Source organism: Crocodylus siamensis, chromosome 2 (genome assembly GCF_052110815.1).
Source record: "Crocodylus siamensis isolate JL-2025a chromosome 2, ASM5211081v1, whole genome shotgun sequence".
Lineage (NCBI taxonomy): Eukaryota > Metazoa > Chordata > Crocodylia > Crocodylidae > Crocodylus > Crocodylus siamensis.
The window spans coordinates 6,722,726-6,737,482 of NC_143396.1; the positions used below are offsets into that span (position 1 = coordinate 6,722,726).

The 14,757-nt window shown below is 48.2% G+C and overlaps 1 protein-coding gene across 3 annotated transcripts in view; it reads right to left on the reverse strand.

The window, feature by feature from the left end:
• SLC4A11 (solute carrier family 4 member 11) overlaps positions 1-14,757 on the reverse strand; it is a 152,145-nt gene that overhangs the window by 40,063 nt on the left and 97,325 nt on the right. For all 3 annotated transcript variants that reach the window (XM_090035102.1, XM_090035104.1, XM_090035103.1), the window contains exons 9-10: positions 11,737-11,821; positions 907-1,032 (exon numbers count right to left, since the gene is read on the reverse strand). In XM_090035102.1, the coding sequence (XP_089891228.1) occupies positions 907-1,032; positions 11,737-11,821 (211 nt within the window). The remainder of the gene's footprint in view (positions 1-906; positions 1,033-11,736; positions 11,822-14,757) is intronic.

Below are 14,757 nucleotides of genomic sequence, written 5' to 3' on the forward strand. Positions count from 1 at the left end.
CCTACTGAGAGCTGTCAATCCACAAGGTGGTCTATCATCATACTGGTATTAATAATCAGGGAAGAGCTCAGGGCCTGATGAAGTTATTTTCTCCACGTGTGGGAGAGAAGGATTCATGGCAGGGAAGTAATTTTTTTCCATGTTTAAAGAAAAAAACACGGGGTCAGAGTTTCATCCCACAGGAAGGGACTTCAGGGACCATCTATGCCAATCGCTTGCGTGGATAGCCAATTCGGGGCCCCTATGCTATCCAAGACAGCCCCTTGCCCAGCCGCCTCTTGGAAAACCTCCAGTGACGGACATGCTACAAGATTTCAGGACCGCTTGTTCCACTGACAGCAGCGAGCCTTTAAAATTACAGCAGCAGCACAAGAGGGGCCTCAGTGCAAGGGATGGGCCCACGGCTCTTGCGGCCGTGAGACGTACGGTAAGCCGAGCACCTATTACCAGAAGCATTATTTGTATTGTGGCAGCAAGCAGAAACCTCAAGTCAGGAGCAGGGCTTTCTGCCAAGGCATGGTGCAAAACGGGGGCACACTCGCATCTGCTGCAGGGCCCACCCGTTCCTATAGCAGGGCTCACACAGAACGCACGCGCTGCGGACAGCTCTTTGCCCCCAGCGCTGTTACAACAGGCTGTGCAGGTTTCCAGCCAGCCGATTTTGCTCAGAGAGAGATCGGGGAAAAACAAGCTGTCCGCGTTATTACTAATACGGTTCATATTGCCAACTCTTTCACTGGCAAGAACTTGCAAAACAACTCAGGACGCTGCTTATTTTGTTATTCTCCCAAACCGAGCAGACACAAAGCAAACTCTGACTCATGCAGATGGGGAATTTAAGCTGACTTGAAAAAAAGAAAGAAAAAAAAAAACCCCAACCAAAAAAACAACAGCTGACAAGCTCACCAATAGCTCCTCCTGTGTTCTCGTCATTCAGGGAGCCAAAGGCAATAGATGGTAGGAGGCAGGCAAAATACAGAAAGATCATTGTTGTGATGTACTTCCCTATGGCCTTGTTGTTACCAATGATACCTGATGAAACAAAAACATGAATGACAGCTTTACAACTAGGACTTCAGCAAGTCAAATAACGCTCAAGTGACAGCCAACCCTACCGTCAGCTGCTTGCGACTGTGCGCCAAACGCAGCAGCGGGAAGGTGGCGAGCACCTCGAAAAATAAACCATTGCCGATGCTACAAAGCACCAAGGCAAGCAACAGCACCTTCGCTCGAATCACGCGCAGACGGACATGGTGACCGTCCCAAAGTTTCAACGAGGCAGGCGCATTTTCCGGTTCATAAATCAGCCTGCAATTTCCATACTTTTTCTTTCAGAAGTTATTTGCAGACTCCCTGGTGACTGAGGATATGGCTTCAGTTTTGCATCGAGTTAATAGAAGAACCAACCCAAATCTTCACACAAAGATGCTTTTTGGAGGTTTAAAAAAAAGGACAGACAGACAGACAGACAGACAGACAGACAGACAGACAGACAGACAGACAGACAGACAGACAGACAGACAGACAGACAGACAGACAGACAGACAGACAGACAGACAGACAGACAGACAGACCTTTTATTTAAGATCTGCTCTAGTGCACCTCTGTGCTTCCTTGCTCCAACTGGGACCAGATGGACAAGTGCCAAAATGCCATCAGACAAGCCTGTTTTAGCAAACACTCTGGCTTTTGGCAGACACGGGAAGCCCTGAATGCATCTTTTGTTCCATGTTGCAGGGCCAGAGGTTTGAATGGCTTGGATGAGGACCAAAGCATCGTCTCTACTTTAGGGTTCTTAAAACGAAAAAAAATTTTTTTAAAAAAGATCAGGCTGATGAACATGTTATGATCTATGTGTAGACACAGAGTTACCTTCAGCATGGTAAGCTAACAGTCTTTGTGGCTTCTGACATGCTTAAAGGTACTTTATTCTCCTGGATAGAGACCTTTGTGGTTATACGCTTAAAACAATAATGCAAAACAGGGGAGAAACTGAGCTCGTTAGAGGATAGTAGTTTTACCAAAGAAACGGCACGAAGCAAAGAATTTTTATGCTGAAGTTACAGTTTCACGGGTTTCCCAACTACTCTCATCCCCTCCCTGCCTCGATCATTGTTCACAAGGAGGGCCAGGGGGCCTGGGTGACCGAAATGGGAATAAAAGGTCACTGTCAGAGCCCCTCACGTTGCTGTTCTTCCCCTTCTCTGGGAGAGACGCTCCCTGTAGGTTCAAACCTCCTGGCCTGGGTGGAAGCCAAAAGCTGTGATGTCTGGCACCGGAAGAGGAGAACGCAGCCGTTTGGAAAAGCAGCAGCACAAAGAAATCAAGGGATGATGCCCCTGTCCTCCCCACCCAAGTCCAGAGCACATCAAAGAGAACGAGGAGCCATGGGGTCATCTGATCCTGGAGGTCTTTCCCGTCCAAACGCAGGGGGCTGGACCCAATGATTTGGCGAGTTTGCTTCCAGCCCGTAACACCTACGAGTCTACGAGGAAGTCGTGAGTGGACAGCAACACTGAAAATAGGAAAGATAAGACAGTGACTTTGCTGGTAGAGCAAGCAAAGTCCCTGTCCGAAAACCACTGAGCCTCACAGCGCATCGCCCTGGACTTGTACACATGCACCAGGAAAAAAAACTTCCAAGAGGATGGCTGAAGACAACGCTTGAAAGCCTCCACAACTCTCAAGGCCAGGACCACAGAAATGATGAAGGCTGCGGGTCAAGGACATCTAATGCATCTTGTAAAAAGCATGTTCACATAAATGGTAAGCTTCATAAAGATGCCCTGAAAGGTCATTAAGCTGCATTTCTTCCAGTGCAGTGGAACAGAGGTGATCTCACAAGGATGATCGCGAGGTCCCTTCCAGCCCTGATGTCTACGACAACCTATGAAAGCGATGACAGGTAGGAAGGGAAAGATTTGCAAGTGAGACTCCCGGAGGGATACAGAAACACAAGAGCGTGTAACCCCCGGAGCGCGCGATTTTCAAAGAGCTTCCCGCAACAGGGGTCCGTGCAGAAACAAGATCAACTCTGCAAAAAAATACCGCCGACAAAACCTCAAGACACTGCTGGTCTCGTGTCGGCTGCCAAGAAATTCTGTGGTCCCAACTTCACACGTGCATCATCCGACGTGCCCGGAAGCTTTTCAGCAATTGCCAAAGTCACCTTCGCAAACAGGCTAACCCGGGTGAAGCGAGCAGTGCTTCGTGAGTCAACATCATTTTGAAGGGTTAGCAAGCTGCTACTTCCTGTACATCAAAGCGTGCCCAGAAGAATTAGCATTTCACGCTTGAAGTGTTGTTCATCATTTACATTTTCCTTTTAAGTCAACATCCATGCGTGGTTAGAGATGGAGAAATGTATATGTGCGGATCAGAAACGGGCTCCGTCCACTCCATCCGGAAAGGGGGAGGAGGGGGCGTGTGGGATCTAGCATGACAGTACTTCATTTGCAGCAGTTTTCCAGCTTGTGAAAAGCACGACCCTCTGACCGTGCCTTGTGCATTTGCAGCACGCATCAGCTGGCAGCCCAGCTGTGAAGTTTGACTGCTTGACTATTACAGGAGCGGTCCCTTAAAAAAAATTCAAGATACATTGACAAATTCTAAAACTGCCGTGATGCTCATCACTTTGACAGCTCCAGTTCATGTGCTTAAAAAAAAAAAAAAAAAACTGTCAAAAAAGCCCTGCTTTATAGAAGGGCACAGAGACTTCAGGAAAACGCAGGCTAGAATACTGATGGCTTCATTTAACTTAATATTCATGTTTGGAAAATAATTGAGAGAGAGACAGACACCAAACCCACTTAAAATCCATTAATCTTACATTTACTGAATCGCTCGGCGAGACGTGTGGGTATAGCTATTAATAAAGCATGCGCTCCTTCTCCATTGTATGCAATATTCAACACAAGAAGAGAGGCAGGAAGAGAAGGGCCAAATTATAAATCGACTGCCTCCGTGCAGACAAAACCCAAATCTCTCGAACCTCCAAGTAAACAAAATACACACCGTTTCAAGTGTGCAAAATACATCAGAGGTGATCCCTCATAGGAGGTCACGTGTGAAAGCAGCAAAACGTACACACTTCTGCGCTACAACCCGAATGTTAAAGCTGTTTCCAAAAGGTGCATAATTGCTCGACGGGGCTTTGTTTTCCAACCCACCCCTTGGGCACATCTTAATTAAAAGGTAACAGCATTCACTGTACTTGGGGAAAGATGAAGAGAAAAGAACCCAGCATAAGCACTCTTTGCTTTCTCAAAGAGGTCAGAGGGAAAAAATGAAATCTTTCTTCTTGTTTGGAAAGGGGGGGGGGAAAAAAAAAAAGATTGAAGAGTACTTTTTAACTCATTCTTTCTTGGACAAAAGGAAACGCACTCAGATCCAGGAAACTCAACTTGGGAATATAAAGCAGGGCTGCTTTGGGGGCTTCATCTCTTATTTCTTCCAGTTTTTTTTTTATTATTTCCTGCAGAACTCTAGCCATTTGTGGGACTGTATAGTCACGCACACAACGTTGTTTTTTAAGGGCCGCTTTTCTCAAACAACATATGCCCTGCATGCATTTAGCAAGCGGCAGTGCAATCTAGCACTTGAGATTCGTCTTGGAGAAACGGCACTTGAGGTACTTCTAGGCTTTGCAGTCCAAGCGAGATGGCAAGGAACAAAAGAAGGGAAGAGGCACCCAGTTAAATCAGCGTACAAAGGAAGCTGCTAAGTAGAGCTCCAGACAAAGTGCAAATTTAAGTGACGCACGAGAAGACTACAAAGCGCTTCGCTACCTATATATCATATTAAGAGCATTTCGTTGCGCTTTTAATCCAAGTTCTTTCTAAGCAACCTATTTACTTTGAGCATTACCAGGCATGGCTTTGTGCCTGATCCTGCAAAACTCCTTGAGCTCTGCACATCATTTTGCACCTCTGGAGTTTAGTCCCAGCAATTCGTTTGAGCACAGCCCTGTGTGTTGCGCAGGAAGAGGGTTTAGGAGTAACCCTGTTAGTAGTTTCAAGAATGCTACTTGCATGGCAAGATCCTACTTAATGGGAGCGAGGGAGGCAGAACAAGAGCCGAGTGCTATGCTTCTTACCACAAGCTCTGAGAGCGAAGGAACGTAGGGCTGGAAGGGACCTTGCTAGGTCGTCTAGTCCAGCCCCCCTGGCTCGGGGCAAGATCATCCCCGACTAAACCACTCTCTCAAATAAGGGAACCAGAGCAGAGGCAAGGCGAGGCATCGTCCCTGACGGTGTTACAAGTTGGAACGAAAGCCCAATGCTTCAACATCTGCACGCAAGTCAAAGGCCTAGCAGCCCACAGGGCTACTATGACAAAGGCATGCCAGGTCCTGCGGCCACAAGGAGTCATCCGGCCGCTATCACCACTGGCTACTTTCAATCCCCCAGCCAGAATAACCAGATACTTATTCATAGCTGGGTTACCTTGGGGCTTGAACTAGCACCTCCGCAGACATGGCAAGATACCTCTTCTGCCACCAGTCGCCTCACAGCCGTGGTACAATTAACCATCGTTAAATTGTTTTCAAGTTCTTTCTATTGTATTCTTCCAGAAGTAAGAGGCCAGCCACACAAAAGCCCCCCAGCCAACAGTGTCAAGATAGTCCATATTAAAAATGGACTTAAAAGATCACATGCTATTTAAGAAGGTGAAGATGAGGAAATAGCATGTGTTTAAGAAGTCAGCAGATCTGCAGCTAAGTGTGGAGGAAACTCCCCGGTACAAAGCTAAGGGAATCTGTGGGCATGGTAGAAGGGAGAAGTAGGCTGCAATCAGACCTAGACAGATTATGGGGGTGGGCGGACGAGAACAGGATGGGATTCAGCACCGACAAGTGCAAGGTGCTGCACCGGGGGTGGGGGGGGGGGGGACCAGCACCATACCCACAGGTTAGGGAACTCCCTTCATGTCAGCACGGAGGCGGAAAGGGATCTGGGGGTGATCACTGACTCCAAGATGAACGTGGGCCGGCAGTGTGGGGAGGCAGTCAGGAAGGCCAACCGCACCTTGGCATGCATGCACAGATGCATCTCGAGCAGGTCCAGGGAGGCGATCCTCCCCCTCTGTGCGGCACTGGTCAGGCCGCAGCTGGAGGACTGCGTCCAGGTTCTGGGCGCCGCACTGCAGGAGGGATGTGGACAGCATGGAGAGGGTCCAGAGGAGGCCACTCGCGTGGTCGGGGGCAGCAGGGCAGGCCCTACGAGGAGAGGCGACGGGACCTGAACCTGTTCAGCCTCCGCAGGAGAAGGCCAAGGGGGGATCTAGTGGCCTGTTACAAACTAGTCAGGGGGGACCAGCAGGCACCGGGGGAGTCCCTGTTCCCCCGAGCACCGCCAGGAGTGACCAGGAATAACGGTCACAAGCTGGCAGAGGGGAGATTCAGGCTAGATATCACGAGGCGCGACTTCACGGTCAGGGCGGCTAGGGGCTGGAGCCAACTTCCAAGAGAAGCGGTGCTGGCTCCTACCCTGGGGGGCTTTAAGAGGAGGCTGGATGAACACCTTGCCGGGGTCGTTTGACCCCAGTGCTCTTTCCTGCCATGGCAGGGGGTCGGACTCGATGATCTGCTCAGGTCCCTTCCGACCTGACCCATTGTGAAACTACGGATTGTACCGGGATCTGAACAGAAGTCTACTGATTTTTTTTTTCCTGGTGCTTCCTATTGGTAATGGTGTCAGGACAGGCCTCTCTTGGTCTGCTACCCAGCCTGGTCCATGGTTGAGTTGTCAGTAGCTAAGTTGGCACCTGCACCTGGGCTAGCCTGGGTGAGGAGGGTGTGTGGACACCCAGCAGGACTAAAAACAAGGCCTGTCAAAGGACAGATGAGCTCCCCATGAGCCAAAAGCCATCCATACCTGGAGAAGAGATGGGCACCGCCACGTCACTCTGCCCAAAGAACCACTAACGATGCAAAGCAACTCAACCAACCTCATACCAGACCGGCTGAGACACAGGTGTGGAGGAGGGTGCTTACAGCACCTAAGGTGCCCCAATAGTCCCAGTGGCCTCAAGACTGACTTGACTATTGGTAAACTGGGCCCTGTGAATGGGTTGGCTTTTAGAGGTGAAGAACTGGAGTAGCAAGGCCTACAGTGAGGGAGCTGCGGTAGATGTGCCACAAGGAGAGTAGAAACGCAAGTCATGTAATACTTAGTTGTTGCTTCTGTGAGTAAAGCCAGCTCGGTGTGTTGCTCCACGCAGGCATTTCTTGTAACCAGATATTTCAAGTCACAAGGACAATGATTCAAAAATACCAGTGGGGAGGACTGCAGCTGTTGGACCAACCAAACAAAATCCCAAAAGCCTTATTGCTGGAACATAAAAGTTACCAGCAGACTATGCTAAGCAAATCAATTAAAGGATAAATTTCAAGCGTCCCAGTGACTTGCATAATCTAAATCCATCCAACCCACATGCAACAGATGAGAAACACAATATACATTGGGGAGGGAGGGGAGGAATCATCTCATCTCAACTGTTTAATTTTTGTTATTATTATTGAGGGCTTGAATATAAGGAGGGGGGGAAGCAAAACTGAGCCAGCTTGCATATGATACAAAAGAGGGCTGCAAACATTTTGGATGACTGGAATACAACTCGAAACTATCTTGATCAATTGGAGAACTGGGGTTTCAATAACAAAACGTAGTCCAGAGACCAGTATAAAACCTGTTGTGTCCTGTGGAAGAACGAACGATTGCACCTGCACTGAGCGGGCAGTGGCACTGCTGAGACGGATCCGGGGTTACAGCGGATCACAAAAGATCACCAAATCCTTAGACGCAGGGGGAGCAGTGGACATCGTCTTCCTGGACTTTCGGAAGGCTTTTGACACTCTCACCCCGTTCTCATTAAGAAACTGGGGGCTGTGGTGTAGACACCCACACAGCCAGATGTGTCCCAGCTGGCCGGAGGGCCGCACCCAGAGGGCGGTGGCGGACGGCTCACGTTCGAGCCGGAGGGACGTGGGCAGCGGGGTCCCCCAGGGCTCGGTCCTCAGGCCTGCACTGCTCAACATCTTCATCAGCGACTTGGACGAGGGGGTAAAAACCACCCTGTTCAGATTTGCTGATGACACTAAGACATGGGGGGACTTGGGCATGCTAGAAGGGAGGAATAGGCTGCAATCGGACCTAGACAGGTTACAGGGCTGGGCGGATGAGAGCAGGATGGGATTCAGCACCGACAAGTGCAAGGTGGCCTGTTATAAACTAGTCAGGGGGGACCAGCAGGCACCGGGGGAGTCCCTGTTCCCCCGAGCACCGCCAGGAGTGACCAGGAATAACGGTCACAAGCTGGCAGAGGGGAGATTCAGATTAGACATCAGGAGGCGCAACTTCACGGTCAGGGCAGCTAGGGTCTGGGACCAACTTCCCAGAGAAGTGGTGCTGGCTCCTACCCTGGGGGGGTTTAAGAGGAGGCTGGATGAACATCTGGCTGGGGTCGTTTGACCCCAGCACTCTTTTCTGCCACGACAGGGGGTCGGACTAGATGATCTGCTCAGGGCCCTTCCGACCCTAGAAACTATGAAACAAACTCAGTGCAAATCAGCACTATGATACTGTCCCAAGAAAAGTAAATGCAGTTATCTTGCTCTTACAGAAGCATCATAAGCAAGACGTTGGAGATGGCGCTACTCGATTTGATGCTGGTTAAACTTCAGCTGGAGCACTATGCCCAGTTTTGGGCACCGTATTTTAAGGATGTAGAGAAATGGCAGAAAATTCAGTGACAGATGATAATGGGGATGGAAAGTAAAGTAAATTCTCTGTCTGAGGTTGTACTGAAAGAAGTAGGTATGCTTAGTCTGGAAAAAAAGATGGGGGTGGGATAGAGGGTTTTTTTTATTTAAAAAAAAAAATTTCCCCTGACAGGGGGCAGGACATATGTCAATAGGTTTAAACTGCAGCAAAGCAGGGTTAGATCAAATCTCAAGAATAGCTTCTTAACATCACAAGAACAGCAAGACAATGCAGCCAGCTGTGAAACAGCCTTTACCGGAGATTTTCACGGAGGCTGGACAGACGTCCTGGAGCATTTGCAAAGAGCAAATCCTGCGTCTATGAAGGGGTGGATCAGATGAACTTGCAGCATCCTCCTAACACTGCAACTCATCCCCTAGAAACCTGGGGTGACGTTCTGGGTTCAACAGAAGCCAAAAGTTGTGTGGCTAAATTATGGCATTACGGTGCGTTTCGGATGCACTTACATTAGACTTCTACGAACCAAAGAAGGTCTTTTGTCAGATCCCTTATTTGTAGGAGCAAAGCCACCAGTTTGGCAAAAGTTACTTCCCCCCTCCTCTCTCTCACACGACCTTCCACAGACAAGTACGTATCCAGCTTTAGCGGCCAAGAGGGGATTGCATGATGATGCACTACAATTGCATCTTTCCAGGCACGGCCAGCGAAAGTGGGAGCACCAGGCCCTCAACCCGTTCCTCCCTGCCGGCGAGCAGGAACGTGCTGCTCCAAGTGAAGTGCTTCATTCTGCCAAGAGGACTCCTTTGTAGCTTGAAACTTTCTGGCGATGCAGTTGTTCAGCACAGCACTTCTCAAAAGGGAGTCCGTGGCAACCCTTTACAGGGCACGTTAGAGGACGGGAGGAAGGAGAGGCAAAAAAAGGGACGCCTGAAGGGAGAAAAGGAAGGACAGACGGACGGGTCTAGCAACTCCAGAGAATCTCTTAATTGCTGGAGTGGTTCCAGCAGATAGAATGACTTATTTCTTACCCGTAACAATGACAGGCGTAAGCAGCAATGTCACAAACAGCGGTCTTTAAAGATGTTGTGAAATGGCATTCCCATCCATCACACGTGGCTTTAACTTGCCAGCGTTTGTACACAGCTTGCTGCTATTTTAACCGGCTGCCTCCCTAGAAAAGTGATCGGCATCACCTCTGCTTTCGGCCAGGCTGGGATCTTCACCGTGGCAAGTACTGCGGTGCAGGTGCTGGAGTGGGTGGAAAAACTAATCTCTCTGGGGTAGCATTTATTAGCCCATCAGGCAAAGCAGAAGTACGTTGCATCTGGAGGAGGCTCGACAAAGCTTTGACGTGGCCTCTGTCGCTTGATGGGCTCCAGGCCCACGCAGCAATGCAAAGAGCACAAAGACAGTCCTGGGGAAAATTGGCAAAAATAGCCCGTCATTTTTAAGACGGGCCTTGGGAACTCCAGGGGCAAATAAGCGTAGAGAGAGCGTGTACGCGCGTATAAAAATACATGGATCATTGTTATGTGCTTTGTAGTTTACTATAATGGACACCCAAATCAAATCAGCACTTTCCCCAGGGCCATTTAAGCCTCTGTACAGTCAAGTCATCCTCCCACACATGCCATTTATCTAACCTTGGGCAACCAGTCAGAGGTAAAGCTAAAATCTCCTCCTGGTACTCAGCTCCCACTCCAGTGCTATAACCACCAGGCAAAACACACACACTCACCAAGACGCTAGTGACTTTTAATAGCCCAAGGCGCCTTAATGCCACTTCTGAAAATAATTTTCCTTGCCCACAGTTGCCCCATAGGGATTCCCTGAAGAGCTAACTTTGAGGCGCTCCATTAAATGAAGAAGAGTTGAGAAGAAACGTTCTTTCTCCCTGTAAAGACTTAACGACAGCAGAGTAGTGATGGTAATTATCAGCTGCCTGGAGAAGGGTTCAGAGTTGAGCAAGAACAGTGTAAAGCAGGAAGCTTTCCCCAAGGTTTGCTCAGTCCAGAGGAATAAAAGCTCAGAAGGTAGGCAGTCACCATCAAGGATACATTTAAAAAACGCAGTGCAATTTCCAGGCAAGCATTTGGGAGACTTCAGCTGCTACAACATCTTGGAAACAACATAGAGGCTTCTCTGGTAGCCCGAGACGAGAGACTAAGAAGGTCTCCATCCTAACATGGCACGGTCGCTTGCAATGTTTTTTGTATTTTATGCAACCATTTAAGATCAATGAACCCCAAAATAGCTTTATGCAAATTAAAGCTCCATTTACTTCAAACCTCAACAGCCAGCTATAATTCAAAACCAAACTGATGCTGGGCTGAGGTTCTGCATGCAGCTTTTCTCTGTAAAGATGGGGCGTTTCACAGTGTTTTTTTAAGCAGGGTTCAGAGATCCTTGAAAACGGAAGGTTGCACTGGAAAATGGTGCTTGCTCCAAAACTGATGGACACCTTTAACAGGTGTATAAGACTAGATATTTAAGCCCTAGTATTGCATCTGGGTTGATTCTCAAGGCCTATGATTCTCCATGCTGCTTTGATAAATTAGCAACAACACTTGGAGATTATAACCAGACTCCACTGAAGTTCCTGCAATTTCCATTTGTAACGGCGCACGATTCCCACACCGTTTCCACAACAGGTATCGACGGCTGCCGCGCTACAAAGACGACAGCAGAAGTGGAGCATACCGTGCTGATGAAAACTAATTTGTTTCTGATCAGTTCTGATGTCTTCCTTGTGCATGCTAAAAATCACCATAATTAAGGACCTGGCTTTAGCAAAACTAAAATTTCTATTAAGAGCACGTTGAAAACTTAACCCATTCACAAGTGTGTCGTGCCAGTTTAGAAGCTATTCACAGGTTTTAGCGGGATTCTCTTTTTAAATGGATAAAAAAGGGGCAGATATCAAAAGAACATATCAATCCACATTGTCAACAGGACACTATCACAGGAATTAAGGAAAGTCAGGGAGATTCTTCCATAAACATGAGCAACCTACCGTCAGTGAAGTCCAGAGCGTACACTGGAAATCTTCGTGCAATGTCATCAAAAATCCCCTTGCCAACATTGAAAAAGTCATGCAACTAGAGAGAGGAAGGAAATGTTATGTCAGTTTAAAAGGCTCAGGCATTGTTAAAAAGATTAACCTTATTCCAGGGCTGGTGGGCAGAAAAAAATTAAATCAGCTTGACTGCTGCGTGTGGATTACAGCTTACAGAAGGAGATGCCTAGCACATAGGTAATAATACATACTCTCAGAAGTACTGTAGAAAGCCAAACCTCTCTACGTGCATTCATGCAGGCACCGTGCTACCTGCTACACAGAAGAGTGAACTGATAACAAGGCAGGGGCTTGACCACGCAAAGCCAGCAAAGTAATGGCTAAGCCACGATTAGACCTCAAACTTCTGGTTTACCAGTCCAGATCGCTCCGAACCCCCAGAACAGAAACTTAAAAGCAAAGTCTCTCCCGACCCCCCAAAACAACTACCTTGAAATCCATATGCCATGATATTCAAAACTATGTCTGCATATAACCATTCACGCTCCAGAAATGGCATCTGAACCTATCATGTAGGTAGGCTTTCCTGGGGCACCGATCAGTACGTGTATTGATCAAGGAAGGGTTTTTCCTCACTGGAATCAGGACTGATGCACAAGCAGCTTACACCAATCAAGCTGAAATATGCATGCATAATGAGGTTGTACTTATTCATCACAAAGTGAGTTGATGAGGCTGGTACCGGACGGTCTAAAAATGGGGGTGCTTGGATTTGAGCCACCCCATGGCTCAAGTGAGCAAGATCAGTCTGTGGGCTGGATCGAGTGTGGGATCAGTGCACAGAGTCAATTGGTACGTGCAATCTGGTGCATGGGTCTGACCCCAAACGTCAGATCCGGCCATGGAGCAGACGCATACACAGGCTTGGCCCCACACACCGGATCCAGCTGCGGCCCATTTTTGTGTGCTGGCACGATCTGGCACGGGGGGGGACTGCGTCATCCGGCCTGTGGGGTTCCCCACAGGTCCAGAAATTTGGAGGCAGAGATAACAGTGTTAAATTGCCCCAGCTCTGGAAGCAAAAATTCACAGCAGAGTAAACGCTCCCTAGAAGTGCCCAGCTATGGCAGTACCTGCAACCTGAAAACGTTACAGCTTGAAGAGTTGAGCCCTCCCAAATCACTCAATTGGCTCAAAAAGGAAGTCTTCTTCATTTATATGTTTGGACTATTCGCTTTCAGTTTGTGAGTTTTTGAAAATGTGAAAAAAATACACCCTAAACTCTCTGCTGCAATGGTTGGGGGTAGAAGTGAAGGCACAGTTCCACTTCTGTCCCTAAGACAGCCTAGGTCTTGGCTTTTACTGGCCCAAAAAGCACGCATCTTGCCTTAGGACTGTGTTTCTATTCCGCACATCTCCCTCTACATCAATGAGCAGCCCAGCTGACCACCAAGGACAGACTATTCACCCCCAAGAAGTCGCACAGCTCTCCCATGGTCTAGCAACGGGGAGTCTAAGGCTACGCCAGAGGCTGATGCGCTGGAGAAGGGAAGTTTCCCATTCTCAGAGCTTCTGTCATGATAGGACCCAGCTCCCAGCACCCATTTTCAATGCCACAGTCGCTCAATGATTTTTTTTTGCCCCGCCATTTAAGGGACTGGGGGGGGGGGGGGGGCTCCTCCAGGATTTACGCACTTCCCCAACAGAAGGAGATCATGGCAGAGCTCAGATTATAGACAGATGTGTAGGAAACCATTTGGGATGGCTTCTGAGCCACGGGATCTCCCTAGGCCAAAACGAGATGCGTAAGAAATCTAGACAACCGAGCATCTTTGAGTCTGCTGTGTAGAGTGGAATAGGATCATGTTTGCTTACTGAGATGCTTAAAAGCCACCTAATGCCACATCTAATTGGCACTTCATTTCTTTTAAAAAAAGAACAAAAACTTATATTCTCTTCAGATGCCCCAATTCCAGCTTCTGGGGCTTTAGGAAGCATGCTCAAAATTGCAAGATTCACAATAAAACTGCAATAGTTAGCAAAGCTGCCACAGTAAGCAACTTCCAACAGTGTAATATTCTCTGCTGCTTTTATTAAAGCCTCCCTATTTCTACAGCCTTCCAAGAACACAGCACAACATAATGGATTTGGCTCCTTGAACCGTGAAATGGGAAACTTAAGTTCCTTCCGAAAATTTAATTCTCCCAACAATTAGAGTGCTTCATTTTCTTTGGTATCCTTGTTGATGGAAAGAATAAATTGCATGCAAGAATGCAGATGTAAAATGCTTAACACCACTTGTAACTCCTTCACAACACAAAGCTGCAAGGCTCTTGGGGCATCTATACATGAGCAGACTTGATTAATCAAGTCTGGTAGTTACCGTGCTTCAGCTGACTGCAGCATCTCGCGCATCAGCATCCCCACACTTCAAAATGATGGGCACTTGAACTCATTCGACGAGCTTTAGTTAAAAAACACCCCTGCCGCCATTTAAGCGTGGGGATGCCGATAGACAAGACGCTCCCGATGCTTTAATTAGAGCACCCCCCTGCTGCTTCCAGAGCACGTGTATAAACGCCCATACATGAAGGTCGGGTGGGCTTGCTGCAGGACTAAATATTGAAGATATGCTTCTTACCACAAGCTATACGATCCAAGGAAAGTAGGGCTGGAAGAGACCTTACCAGCTCATCCAGTCCAGCTCCGTGGCAAGATCATCCTTGACTAAACCACCCCAGCCAAGCGTGCATCCAACCTGCTCTTGACGCTTTGCAGGGACGGAGACCCTACATTTTCTCTACGTGTCTGTGCCAAGGCTCAACCACCCTCAGAGCCAGAAAGTTCCTCCTGGTCTCCAACCTAGACATCTTCTGCTGCTGCTTGTCCTGTTCCCTTGATTGGCAAAATTAGCTAAATCAAAGATATTTTAGTTGATCAATGGTGGAATCTTCTGCGCACACAAATCCATTTCTGGGCTTCTATTTTATCACTTCCATTATTATAGCAAGAGAAACG